General features: G+C 43.7%; 1 protein-coding gene and 1 non-coding gene across 2 annotated transcripts; both read right to left on the reverse strand.

Moving 5' to 3' along the window:
• Window positions 1-1329: 1329 nt before the first annotated feature.
• Window positions 1330-10622, reverse strand: thap12b (THAP domain containing 12b). The gene is made up of 5 exons (XM_026923930.3): window positions 9955-10622; window positions 7762-7882; window positions 4060-4167; window positions 3662-3698; window positions 1330-3566 (listed from the first exon to the last, which is right to left on the reverse strand). Exons 1-5 carry the CDS (start codon window positions 10041-10043, stop codon window positions 1708-1710), a joined length of 2214 nt encoding a protein of 737 aa, XP_026779731.3. The 5' UTR covers window positions 10044-10622; the 3' UTR covers window positions 1330-1707.
• Window positions 10559-10630, reverse strand: trnap-cgg (transfer RNA proline (anticodon CGG)). The gene has a single exon. It is a non-coding gene; the product is annotated as a tRNA-Pro (tRNA).
• Window positions 10631-12515: the final 1885 nt, after the last annotated feature.

Raw genomic sequence — 12515 nt, forward strand, 5'->3', positions numbered from 1 at the left:
ATATAAATGTCATATACAGATGTCGGTTTCTTTCTCATGCAGATTTTACATTTTTTTCTGAAGCAAATTATTCTATAGTGTGTGTTTGTGTGTGTGTGTGTGTGTGTATATATGTATATATATATATATATATATATATATATATATATATATATATATATATATATCCATACATACTATATAATTTGCTATATAATATATTCTATATAAAATAATTTGCTTCAGAAATAAATGTAAAATCTGCATGAGAAAGAAACTGACATCTGTGCAAGCAAAGTGCTTTATACAAGCCTTTATATTACCTTTATAAGTATACTGTACTACACTATATATGTTATATTGTATAGGTCACATGTTCCCTACGCTGGTCCTGCAGTAATCTTTGTCCTGTTGTGCACATTTTAGTGTTTTTCCTGCTGTTAGATCTCAATTAGTTGAATGCAGTGTGTTAGAGCAGGGAAAAGTGTGCTAGAGTCTCTTCTGTTTGAACCATTTGCTAATGAGATATATATAAAAAACAAACAGCTGTCTGTGATTTGTGTTTATCTTCAGAGTACTGCATTCATTAGAAGAAAGTGTGAAAATGATAAAGCTCAGTTCGACACTGAAAGCTCGATTAGACATTGTCAGGTTGTCATGTAAAATGCTGACACACCCTGCATGACCTTCAGTGTAAGTTTGGGGTGTGTGCATTCATCTATTCCCACTCATCCATAAATGCATAATCCAACTAAGTAAAGCAGGGTTTTACAGTTTGGTAATTTTGCAGCTCTAACACATTTACTAAACCTAATAGTTAGCAGATGAGTATAATGAGATGGAATTTCACTGAACTGTGCTGGACTCCATGCTTTAGCACTGCTATTGTGAAACACCGTCCACAGAGAGAGGCTGGTTAAGTTGTTAGAGGACTTGGAGGCTGATGAGTCACACCCATGTTCCTTTGTTTCAATCTTACAAGAGAAACACTAACGATACCATCTAGTGGCAACATGAGAGCAGCAGACTGGAAACTGGAGACAGAGTAAAGATACAAAGTCACGGTTCTTATTCACTCTGTTCACCACAAATGATCGACAAGGACAGGTGGACATTTACATTCAGTTAATTACATTAAATTTACTCTGTCATTTCTGCGTCTGGTTCCTTTCAGTGTTTCTTCATCATGTCTCAGGGAGTCATCTGTATCTGATAGTAAATCTGTATTTCTATAAAGATGCTTTGTGACAATGTCTATTAAAAGCTCTATACAAATAACAACTGAATTGAATTTCTTTTTATGCAAAAATACAACAATATAAGAAATCTGGGAATCGTCAGAATGCCATATTAAAAATCAGTCACATTTATTTACACTGTAAATGAAGTACAGATTTAAAAACAATGCAACATTTGTCATGTTTCAGACTGTTAACTTTTTCACTCTCACATATTAGTCCAGTTTCACACAGGTAAAATTTTTTACACACTAATTTATACCCATTTGATTAAATGCATTTAGGCTCATACGGTCTTTATAAGATAAAACAGTATAAATACATTTAACACTGTAATGACTACTGGACACAAAATATTAAGCCTGCAAAATGTCAAATTATATACACCAGTTAGAAAAATATAAATAATTTAATCTACCCTATGCTCATAACCACAGTGTGATTCAGAGAAGTCTTTCACTGTTAAGTCTCTGTAAAGGCCACTGTTCATTTAATCACTTTCTTCTTCTGGGTAACTTTTGATGTAACATTCAACCATTTCATCTAGATCTATTTTAACATGATAATTGATATTTAGCACAGCCAAACTCTTTGACCTGTGCCTCACTGGTGTGTCTGAAAGGTAAGCCTGTAGGCGTTTCTGTCCAGTGCATCCCTGACCCCCAAACGTCAACACAGGTAAAGAGGCCAGAATTCTCAGGAATGCATTGACGTTTGGGAAGAACTTGACGTCTGAGTGCTGCAATGTTTCATGAATGGTGCATGGCAGGTTGACTTCCTTTCCCCTGTGTTTCCATTTGATCCTCCAGCAGTGAAGCTCTGCAGGCAGTGTGTCTGGCTGAGGAAGATCGCTCCTGAATATGTCCGCATGGGCTTCCTCCGACGTGTTAAATTTCATCTGGCCCATGACTGCTGGAACAAGAGACAGGCACTTAAGAGCCCTGATATGGTTATCCGAAAACATGTCCTTCACTTCCTGAGTGATGTGCTCCATGAGCGGAAGAGTCAAGTATTCTTTGTAAAAGTACTCAGCCTGTATTTCTACTGTTTCCATCGCCCGTTGCTTTCTGAGGAACAGTCTGGGCACTTTGACTGGGATCTCCATCGCTGTGGCCAGATTTACAGCTTCCTCAAACCAGAATTCATGGTAAACTTCAATGTTGTCCAGAACCTCATGCAAAGAATGCAAGACGGCCGTGAGGCTGCTGGCCGCAAAATACACATCAAGAGTCTCTCCTTGCAAGTTTTTACCAAAGGCTCTTGTGAACGAGAGAGCATTCTTCATTACGACCAGAGTAACGACAAACTCAAAGTCAGCCAAAGCCTCCGAGATGGCATACGCATCGCTAGTGAATTGGTCATTCCATTTCAAGTCTTCGTTGTCATGTATGCTGTCCATGCAGAGCAGAAGTGGCTCTAACAAATCAACAGCCATCTCAAACACATTATGCAGCTCTGTCCAGGTGGCACGACAGGTCTCTTTGAGATCGTCTCCTTTCTCTATGTTGCCTTGAGAGAGTATGGAGATGGCGCTGTCTAGTTCAGCCTGCAGAAGTGGAGAAGACTTAAAGAAGGCATCTGTCTTTTTAAGAACCGACATCACGACTTGAACACCAGTCAGCGAAATACTGTTAGCTAGATGTACGTTAAGTGCATAGGTTGCACATGGTGTGTTCATGGCCATTGGGTATTTCTCCATAAGCTGGTTGGCTATGGCTTTCATCTTACTGCCAAAGACACCAGAACCTGCATGTGCTTGACTTCTGCAGTGCTCCATGCTCAGATCCCATTCCTTCATGATGTGAGACTCCAATTTGTCTGCCATAGACTGCTCGTCTCCGTCAAACGAGAGGAACTCTACAAACTCCTCCCTGAGAGTGTTACTTTGGTCCACAAAACGCAAGTACACCGGGATGTGCTGACCTTCTGGAAATTCCACCAGCTCCCCAGTCACCAGCGAAAAGAAACGGCTCTCTCGTACTTCCTGCAGAAGCTCATCGCGAACGCATCTCTCACACACATCCAGCAGTTGCTTCTGCTGTGCTCCTGGCCAAAATTCCTCATTAACAGCTGCTGTTTCAAACCGTGCTCTAAGAACTTCATCGCCAGCATTAATGCGGTTTTCCAGCAAAGCCTGGAATGTGCTCATGACAAACGGCTCGTCTTTTGACTGGTAACTCAATGAGATGTTTTGTTTTCCTATTAAAACAATCACTTCAAACAAAGACCTTAAGAACTCTCTTAGCTCTTTCTGATGAGCAGTCAACTGGGGTACATCATCAACCTCTGCGTCATCCTCACCAGCAGTTTTTTCCTTTTTTGAGAGAAACTGTTCTATTGAAGACTCCACTAAAAAATAATTAAAGCAAAACAAAATTTTATTTGTTAAATGTTTTTAATCCTGACATCCAACAGATAAATTTAGAGATGTAATGAATACTCACATCTTCGCTCTTTGATTTTTCGTACTTCTTCATCGGTCTATAAATATAAAAACAGGAATGAAATGGGATTAAAAAAAAAAGGACTATCATGAAAAAAAAACTAACAGGTTTTGTATAAATAAGGATATCATTGAGTGCTTCATAATGCCAATGTAGACTAAATTTTCCACAATAGACAATTAAAAGAAATATAAACATATTTTTGTTAAATAACGTAATTAACTCCTGTTGTGACTGTATTGTTTGTTACAGAGGTTAAAGAGTATAGAAGACTATAGAAGCATATGTTTCATTAGGCTGCTCTACTCGACTTTCTCTTGCTTCATTAAAAGTTTAATTAATAGTTAATAGTTCATTTTAAATTTATAGTTCACTTTAAATTGAAAAGAGCAGCGTACCAAAATCTTGATGCGTTTCCGATGTCTGCTGTGTGGATTACTGAGGTGGCTGGTTAAATCAAAAATGGTAGGAATAGCAGTATCTCTCAGCACAGTCCTGTAAGGGCTCTGTATTAAGAGAGAAATTCAGCATTCAGCTATATGAGACACTGGCCAACAACGACCATCAAAACATGGCAGTTAATTCCTCAGCATGCAAACTGCAGACAGAGTCAGTCCTGTAGTCACAGAGTGAGTCATACAGTCACACAGAGTGAGTCATACAGTCACACAGAGTCAGGCCTACAATCACAGAGTCAGGCCTACAATCACAGAGTCAGGCCTACAATCACAGAGTCAGGCCTATAATCACAGAGTCAGGCCTACAGTTACACAGACTCAGTCATACAGTCACACAGAGTCAGGCCTACAGTCACACAGAGTCAGGCCTACAGTCACACAGAGTCAGGCCTACAGTCACACAGAGTCAGGCCTACAATCACAGAGTCAGGCCTACAATCACAGAGTCAGGCCTACAGTCACAGAGTCAGGTCTACAGTCACACAGAGTCAGGCCTACAGTCACAGAGTCAGGCCTACAGTCACACAGAGTCAGTCCTACAGTCACACAGAGTCAGTCCTACAGTCACAGAGTCAGGCCTACAGTCACACAGAGTCAGTCCTGTAGTCACAGAGTGAGTCATACAGTCACACAGAGTCAGGCCTACAGTCACACAGAGTCAGGCCTATAATCACAGAGTCAGGCCTATAATCACAGAGTCAGGCCTACAGTTACACAGACTCAGTCATACAGTCACACAGAGTCAGGCCTACAGTCACACAGAGTCAGTCCTACAATCACAGAGTCAGGCCTACAATCACAGAGTCAGGCCTACAATCACAGAGTCAGGCCTACAATCACAGAGTCAGGCCTACAGTCACACAGAGTCAGGCCTACAGTCACACAGAGTCAGGCCTACAATCACAGAGTCAGGCCTACAATCACAGAGTCAGGCCTACAGTCACACAGAGTCAGTCCTACAGTCACACAGAGTCAGTCCTACAGTCACACAGAGTCAGTCCTACAGTCACAGAGTCAGGCCTACAGTCACACAGAGTCAGGCCTACAGTCACAGAGTCAGTCCTACAGTCACAGAGTCAGGCCTACAGTCACAGAGTCAGGCCTACAGTCACACAGAGTCAGTCCTACAATCACAGAGTCAGGCCTACAGTCACAGAGTCAGGCCTACAATCACAGAGTCAGGCCTACAGTCACACAGAGTCAGGCCTACAGTCACAGAGTCAGGCCTACAATCACAGAGTCAGGCCTACAATCACAGAGTCAGGCCTACAGTCACACAGAGTCAGGCCTACAGTCACACAGAGTCAGGCCTACAGTCACACAGAGTCAGGCCTACAGTCACACAGAGTCAGGCCTACAGTCACAGAGTCAGGCCTACAGTCACACAGAGTCAGGCCTACAGTCACAGAGTCAGTCCTACAGTCACAGAGTCAGTCCTACAGTCACAGAGTCAGGCCTACAGTCACACAGAGTCAGTCCTACAATCACAGAGTCAGTCCTACAATCACAGAGTCAGGCCTGCAATCACAGATTCAGTCCTACAATCACAGAGTCAGGCCTACAGTCACACAGAGTCAGTCCTACAATCACAGAGTCAGGCCTACAGTCACACGGAGTCAGGCCTACAGTCACACGGAGTCAGGCCTACAGTCACACAGAGTCAGTAGTACAATCACAGAGTCAGGCCTACAGTCACACGGAGTCAGTAGTACAATCACAGAGTCAGGCCTACAGTCACAGAGTCAGGTCTACAGTCACACAGAGTCAGGCCTACAATCACAGAGTCAGGCCTACAGTCACACAGAGTCAGGCCTACAGTCACACAGAGTCAGGCCTACAGTCACAGAGTCAGTCCTACAGTCACAGAGTCAGGCCTACAGTCACAGAGTCAGGCCTACAGTCACAGAGTCAGGCCTACAGTCACAGAGTCAGGCCTACAGTCACACAGAGTCAGTCCTACAATCACAGAGTCAGGCCTACAGTCACAGAGTCAGGCCTACAGTAACAGAGTCAGGCCTACAGTCACAGAGTCAGGCCTACAGTCACAGAGTCAGGCCTACAGTCACAGAGTCAGGCCTACAATCACAGAGTCAGGCCTACAGTCACACAGAGTCAGTCCTACAATCACAGAGTCAGTCCTACAGTCACACAGAGTCAGTCCTACAGTCACACAGAGTCAGGCCTACAGTCACACAGAGTCAGTCCTACAGTCACAGAGTCAGGCCTACAGTCACACAGAGTCAGTCCTGTAGTCACAGAGTGAGTCATACAGTCACACAGAGTCAGGCCTACAGTCACACAGAGTCAGGCCTATAATCACAGAGTCAGGCCTATAATCACAGAGTCAGGCCTACAGTTACACAGACTCAGTCATACAGTCACACAGAGTCAGGCCTACAGTCACACAGAGTCAGTCCTACAATCACAGAGTCAGGCCTACAATCACAGAGTCAGGCCTACAATCACACAGAGTCAGGCCTACAGTCACAGAGTCAGGCCTACAGTCACAGAGTCAGGCCTACAGTCACACAGAGTCAGGCCTACAGTCACACAGAGTCAGGCCTACAGTCACACAGAGTCAGGCCTACAGTCACAGAGTCAGGCCTACAGTCACACAGAGTCAGGCCTACAGTCACACAGAGTCAGGCCTACAGTCACAGAGTCAGGCCTACAGTCACACAGAGTCAGGCCTACAGTCACAGAGTCAGGCCTACAGTCACAGAGTCAGGCCTATAGTCACACAGAGTCAGGCCTACAATCACACAGAGTCAGGCCTACAGTCACACGGAGTCAGTCCTACAATCACAGAGTCAGTCCTACAATCACAGAGTCAGTCCTACAATCACAGAGTCAGTCCTACAATCACAGAGTCAGGCCTACAGTCACACAGAGTCAGTCCTACAATCACAGAGTCAGGCCTACAGTCACACAGAGTCAGTCCTACAGTCACAGAGTCAGGCCTACAGTCACAGAGTCAGGCCTACAGTCACACAGAGTCAGGCCTACAGTCACACAGAGTCAGGCCTACAGTCACACAGAGTCAGGCCTACAGTCACAGAGTCAGGCCTACAGTCACAGAGTCAGGCCTACAGTCACACAGAGTCAGTCCTACAATCACAGAGTCAGGCCTACAGTCACAGAGTCAGGCCTACAGTCACAGAGTCAGGCCTACAGTCACAGAGTCAGGCCTACAATCACAGAGTCAGGCCTACAGTCACACGGAGTCAGTCCTACAATCACAGAGTCAGGCCTACAGTCACACGGAGTCAGGCCTACAGTCACACGGAGTCAGGCCTACAGTCACACGGAGTCAGGCCTACAGTCACACAGAGTCAGTAGTACAATCACACGGAGTCAGGCCTACAGTCACACGGAGTCAGTAGTACAATCACAGAGTCAGGCCTACAGTCACAGAGTCAGGCCTACAGTCACACGGAGTCAGTCCTACAGTCACAGAGTCAGTAGTACAATCACACAGAGTCAGGCCTACAGTCACACAGAGTCAGGCCTACAATCACACAGAGTCAGACATACAGTCACATAGAGTCAGTCACATAGAGTCTGTCACATAGAGTCAGTCACATAGAGTCAGTCACATAGAGTCTGTCCTGAAGTCACAATTAAGTAAGTAACCACACTCACCGTTTTACAAATCATTGCTGGCTCAAAGTGCTTCGCACATAGTCTGTAATGTTTGTTTAGCTGATCAGGAGTTTTCTCTTCGAGATCTGCACGGCGACAGTTCTCTACCCACAGCCTACATCTGTCCACAAGAAAAAGAAATGACAACTGTGTTATACTCAAATTCATTTCTAGCTGCTGGAAGCGTGTTTGCCAGAAAGTTAAACCCTAATACAGTGACATTCCTGACTTCGGTCTATGGCCCGAAACAGGGGAATAGCCACAGGGTGTTGAGCCCATGTGAATCAACTCCTAGTGCGTTTCACCCTCTGGGCAGGTGAGAATGCAGCAATCACACTCTGATGTGGACCCAAAATAAGTGGTGCACATGAGAGGTGGTCTCGGTCTGCGTGTGAACTATAGCCCTGTTTAGTGAGAACAGAGAACATTTTTTTGATGCATGCAGCACTTTTTGTAGATAGGAGCTGATAAACTGAGCAGCAAAGAGCAAACTGAGCCAAAGCAAGGGGCTGCAGAGAAATGTCATGTCATATAGATATTTGGACTGATAAAAAACCCAGAAAATAAATGTTGGATGTGTCACAAATGTTTTAAACTAGTTATTTATCTAATTAATCTAGTAGTTAATTTAACACTGACTCCATAGTCTCCATGCTTGACTGATTTTTGTGATTTCTACATGCCCTTATTTAGCAACGTTTTTTCCCCCCCTTTATTCCTTTGCCATATTTCTGACCAATGAATGAAAGAGTTTTCACAAGTACATGCAGACCTAGCAAACGTGTTTGTTGTGAAAGCACTCTAAAGCCCATCCATGCTATGCACAGTTGATCAGCCCCCATCTTCCATGTCCATCAGTGAAAAGGGATCACCACAGGACCGCCACTGGGCTGATATTTGGGCACTGGACTACTTTTAGAACAGCAGTGACATGGTGGTGTGTTGCAATGGGTTCATAAAGTTCACAGTGTTGCTACTGATGAGCTGAGAAAAGTCTACTAACCAAAAACATAGAGCAGTGCTGTGATGGAAGGTTTAGAGAGCAAACAATATGCTGTTTGTGTGAAAAGTTGAATAAACGGCTGTTATCACACTGTACACCTACAAGGTGAACCAACAGGGTAAGGGTGTATTACTACTCTTGCTAGCCACACATAGACTGATGTCAGTGTCACTGTGGTGCTGAGAATGTTCCACCAACAGATCACCAAAGGTTTGTGGACACCTCGCCATCTCATCCAGATGTGCTTGTTGAATATGCCATTCCAGATTGATTCCCCCTTTGCTGTTACAATAAGCTCCACTCTTCTGGGAAGGCTTTCCAGTAGATTTTGTAGCATGGCTGTTTGGATTTGTGTTCATTCAGCCACAAGACCACAAGAGGTTGGGCACTGATGTTGGGCGAAGAGGCCTAGAGGGAAACTGGTGGTCCAGTTCATCATCTCAAAGGTGTACAGTGGGGTTGAGGTCAGGGCTCTGTGTTGGACATTCGAGTTCTTCCACTCCAACCCTGGCAAATCATGTCTTCATAGGCTTCGCTTTGTGCACAGACTTCGGCATTGTCATGCTGGAACAGGTTTGTGCCTCTTAATAATGCATAATAAAACATCCTTTTAAGACCCTTGACTTGTTTGAGTCTGGTTTCTCTGTAAGTTTCTTCCTCATGGCATCTCAGGGACTTTGTCTTTGCCATTGCCACCTCTGGCTTGCTCATTAGGGGTTTCTGTAAAGCTGCTTTATAACAGTGTTCATTATTAAAAGTCCTAACTAGTCAGAATCAATCTCAGAGCCACAACTACACTCAATTCAGATAAGTGCTGCTCACTTTCATCACACAATCGCTTAATACTCCAGGAAAACACATCCTATCCACCCGTATTCTCACAGATCCCGCCTCCTGCGCTATGATTGGCTGACAGCATTCACAAAACAAAGCGTACGCCAATTAAGAGACTGCGTGAGAGCGCGATCCGGAAGTGAAGTTTTCGGAGTACAGGTGGTAAAACAAACACGCTAGCTAGGCTTAGCTTCTCTAGCTATCTCGTACTTGTTTTTTGTCTTCCCTGTACCAACCTGCTTGCGGAATAGTGTTGGAAGAGGCTGCAGGGAGCGCTTGTTTGTTTTCTTTTTAGCATGTTGGCATTAGGTTCATTGTTTTAAACGTGTTAGTTTGCTAAGAACAGACACACTTACCTCTCAGGGTCTCTGGGAAACCTAAAGAAAGCCAGATCAGACTGAGTGCTTTTCCGGGTGCAGTTTGGAGCCGCGCAAAAATTTGGCATTGTTTATGAAACTAGTATAAATAACCTCTTACTGTTTACAGTCCAAGCATTATTTTAAGTGTATTAAAACTGAACAGGGTTGTATTTTCCCTCTATATCAGCGCACAGCTACTGCACAGCTAGCTAGCTAAGCAGCTAACAAAGCACGGAACTGCTGTCCCAGAATGCATTTCGACACACGACCCATAATGCTACAGCTTCTGTCGCGAGAAATGTCTTTTAAAAACGAGTCAAAATCAAAGAAACAAGCAATAATATGATTAGACTTCATAGGATCCCTAGAAATAAACACCACAGTGCAGGGTATTGGATTATAAATGAAAAAGCCGCTCAGATTTTCCTACTTTAGTTCTGGTGTCAGGTATTAGCAAGATAACTGATGTTGAATTACAGCGTTTTCGCGGTATATTAACTGTAATGTAAATTTAATTCACGACCGAGCTGTGTCAGTATAACAAATCATACAGCTTAGTGCTTCCATTGTTATCCTGTTTAAACAGAAACCTAAAATTTGTGGGCTCGTCCGGGATTTGAACCCGGGACCTCTCGCACCCGAAGCGAGAATCATACCCCTAGACCAACGAGCCACGTGCTACAGCCACATGTTCTGCCTTAATAAATACCTTCTTAAAACAACCACAACAACTTTCAGCACCACTTTTTGATGCACTGTATGGCCAAAAGTTTGTGGACGCCTGACCATCAGACTTATATATGCTTGCTGAACATCCCATTACAGATTTAGTCCCTGCTTTTATTGTTACGAGAACCTCCACTCTTCTGGGAAGGGTTTCCACTATATTTTAGAGCATGGCTGTGGGGATTTGTGTTCATTCAGCCACAAGAGCATTAGTGAGGTCAGGTACTGATAATCGGGAGGAGGCCTGGGGCCCAGTTGGGGTTCCAGTTCATCCCAAAGATATTCAGTGGGGTTGAGGTCAGGGCTCTGTGAAGGCCACTCGAGTTCTTCCACCTTGGCAAACCATGTCTTCATGAAGCTCACTTTGTGCACAGGGGCATTGTCATGCTGGAACAGGTTTGGGCCGCTTAGTTCCAGTGAAAGAAAATTGTAATGCTAAAGCATACAAAATCATTCTATACAATTGTGTGCTTCCAACTTCGGGGTGACAGTTTGGGGAAGAGCCACATGGTGTGATGGTCAGGTGTCCACATACTTTGGGCCATCTAGTGTATGTAGCTTACAAGTCGAAATGAGTCAATTTACTGTTAAATGATCTAAAACTGTTAAACTCACTACCACCTTATTAGGAACACCTGTACACCTGCTTAAAGCCAATCATGTGTTAGGAGCACAAGGCATAAAATCATGCAGATACAGTTTAAGAGCTTCAGTTAATGTTCACATCAGAATGGGGAGAAAATGTGATCTCAGTGACGTTGCCTGTGGCATGGTCGCTGGTGCCGGATGGGCTGGTTAGAGTATTACAGACACTGCTGATTTTCACAAACAACATTCTCTACGGTTTATGCAGAATGGTGTGAAAAAACACCCAGTGAGTGGTAGTTCCACAGGCAGAAATGCCCTGTTGACGAGAGAGGTCACAGGAGAATGACTGCTTCGAGCTGACAGAAAAGCTATGGTAACTTAAATACCACTCTGTACAAACGTGGTAAGCAGAAAAGCATCTTGGAAAGCACGACACACCGAACGTTGAGGCGGAGGGGCTACAAGAGCAGAAGACCACATCAGGTTCCAAGAACAGGAACTGGAGGCTACAGCGGGTACAGACTCACTGAAACCAGACAGTTGAAGTTGGAAAAAAGACCAGGTGATGTTTTCCCAATCTTCAACTGTCCAGTTTCAGTAAGCTTTGAAAAGAGTGGTTATTTGAGTTACTGTAGCATTCCTGTCAGCTTGAACCAAAACTGCTGTTCACTGGATGTTATTATTATTATTATTATTATTATTATTATTATTATTCGCACCATTCTGTGTAAATACTACAAACTGTTTTGTGTAAAATTCCCAGATGAAGAATAGTTTCTGAAAGGCTCTATCCAAACAACCATACCATGGTCAAAATCACTGATATTTTCCCCCATTACATCACACTTCAAATCACAATTTTCCCCATTCTCATGTTTGAAGCGAACATTAACTAAAGCTCTTGACCTGTATGTGCATGATTTACGCAATGCACTGCTGCCACATGATTTGCTGATTGGATAATTGCATGAAAGGGCAGGTGTAAAATGTTCCTAAATAGTGGCATTGTGTTTATATTTGCACTTCTCTTTATTTGTTATAGCATCACTTCAAGGACCATTAAATAGGATCTGTTTCTCTTAGTTAAAATTACACACCATTTTAAATGGAAAAGTCAACATAATTTACACCTCATTAATACGTAGGGGAAAACACTACTTCACCAAGCTCCGGCAGACTGTAGTGCGACATTCAGAGCTGCGTTTCCAAAAAGCATCACAGCGTGCACACACACGAACCTCATC

Source organism: Pangasianodon hypophthalmus, chromosome 14, assembly GCF_027358585.1.
Source record: "Pangasianodon hypophthalmus isolate fPanHyp1 chromosome 14, fPanHyp1.pri, whole genome shotgun sequence".
Classification (NCBI taxonomy): Eukaryota; Metazoa; Chordata; class Actinopteri; order Siluriformes; family Pangasiidae; genus Pangasianodon; species Pangasianodon hypophthalmus.

Coding starts and splice junctions, on each gene's coding strand:
- thap12b (XM_026923930.3), bottom strand. CDS start 10,043: ATGCCAAATTTTTGCGCGGCTCCAAACTGCACCCGGAAAAGCACTCAG. Junction 7,883..9,954: donor TTTCCCAGAGACCCTGAGAG/GTAAGTGTGTCT, acceptor TCTTGTGGACAG/ATGTAGGCTGTGGGTAGAGA. Junction 3,567..3,661: donor AAAAATCAAAGAGCGAAGAT/GTGAGTATTCAT, acceptor ATTATTTTTTAG/TGGAGTCTTCAATAGAACAG.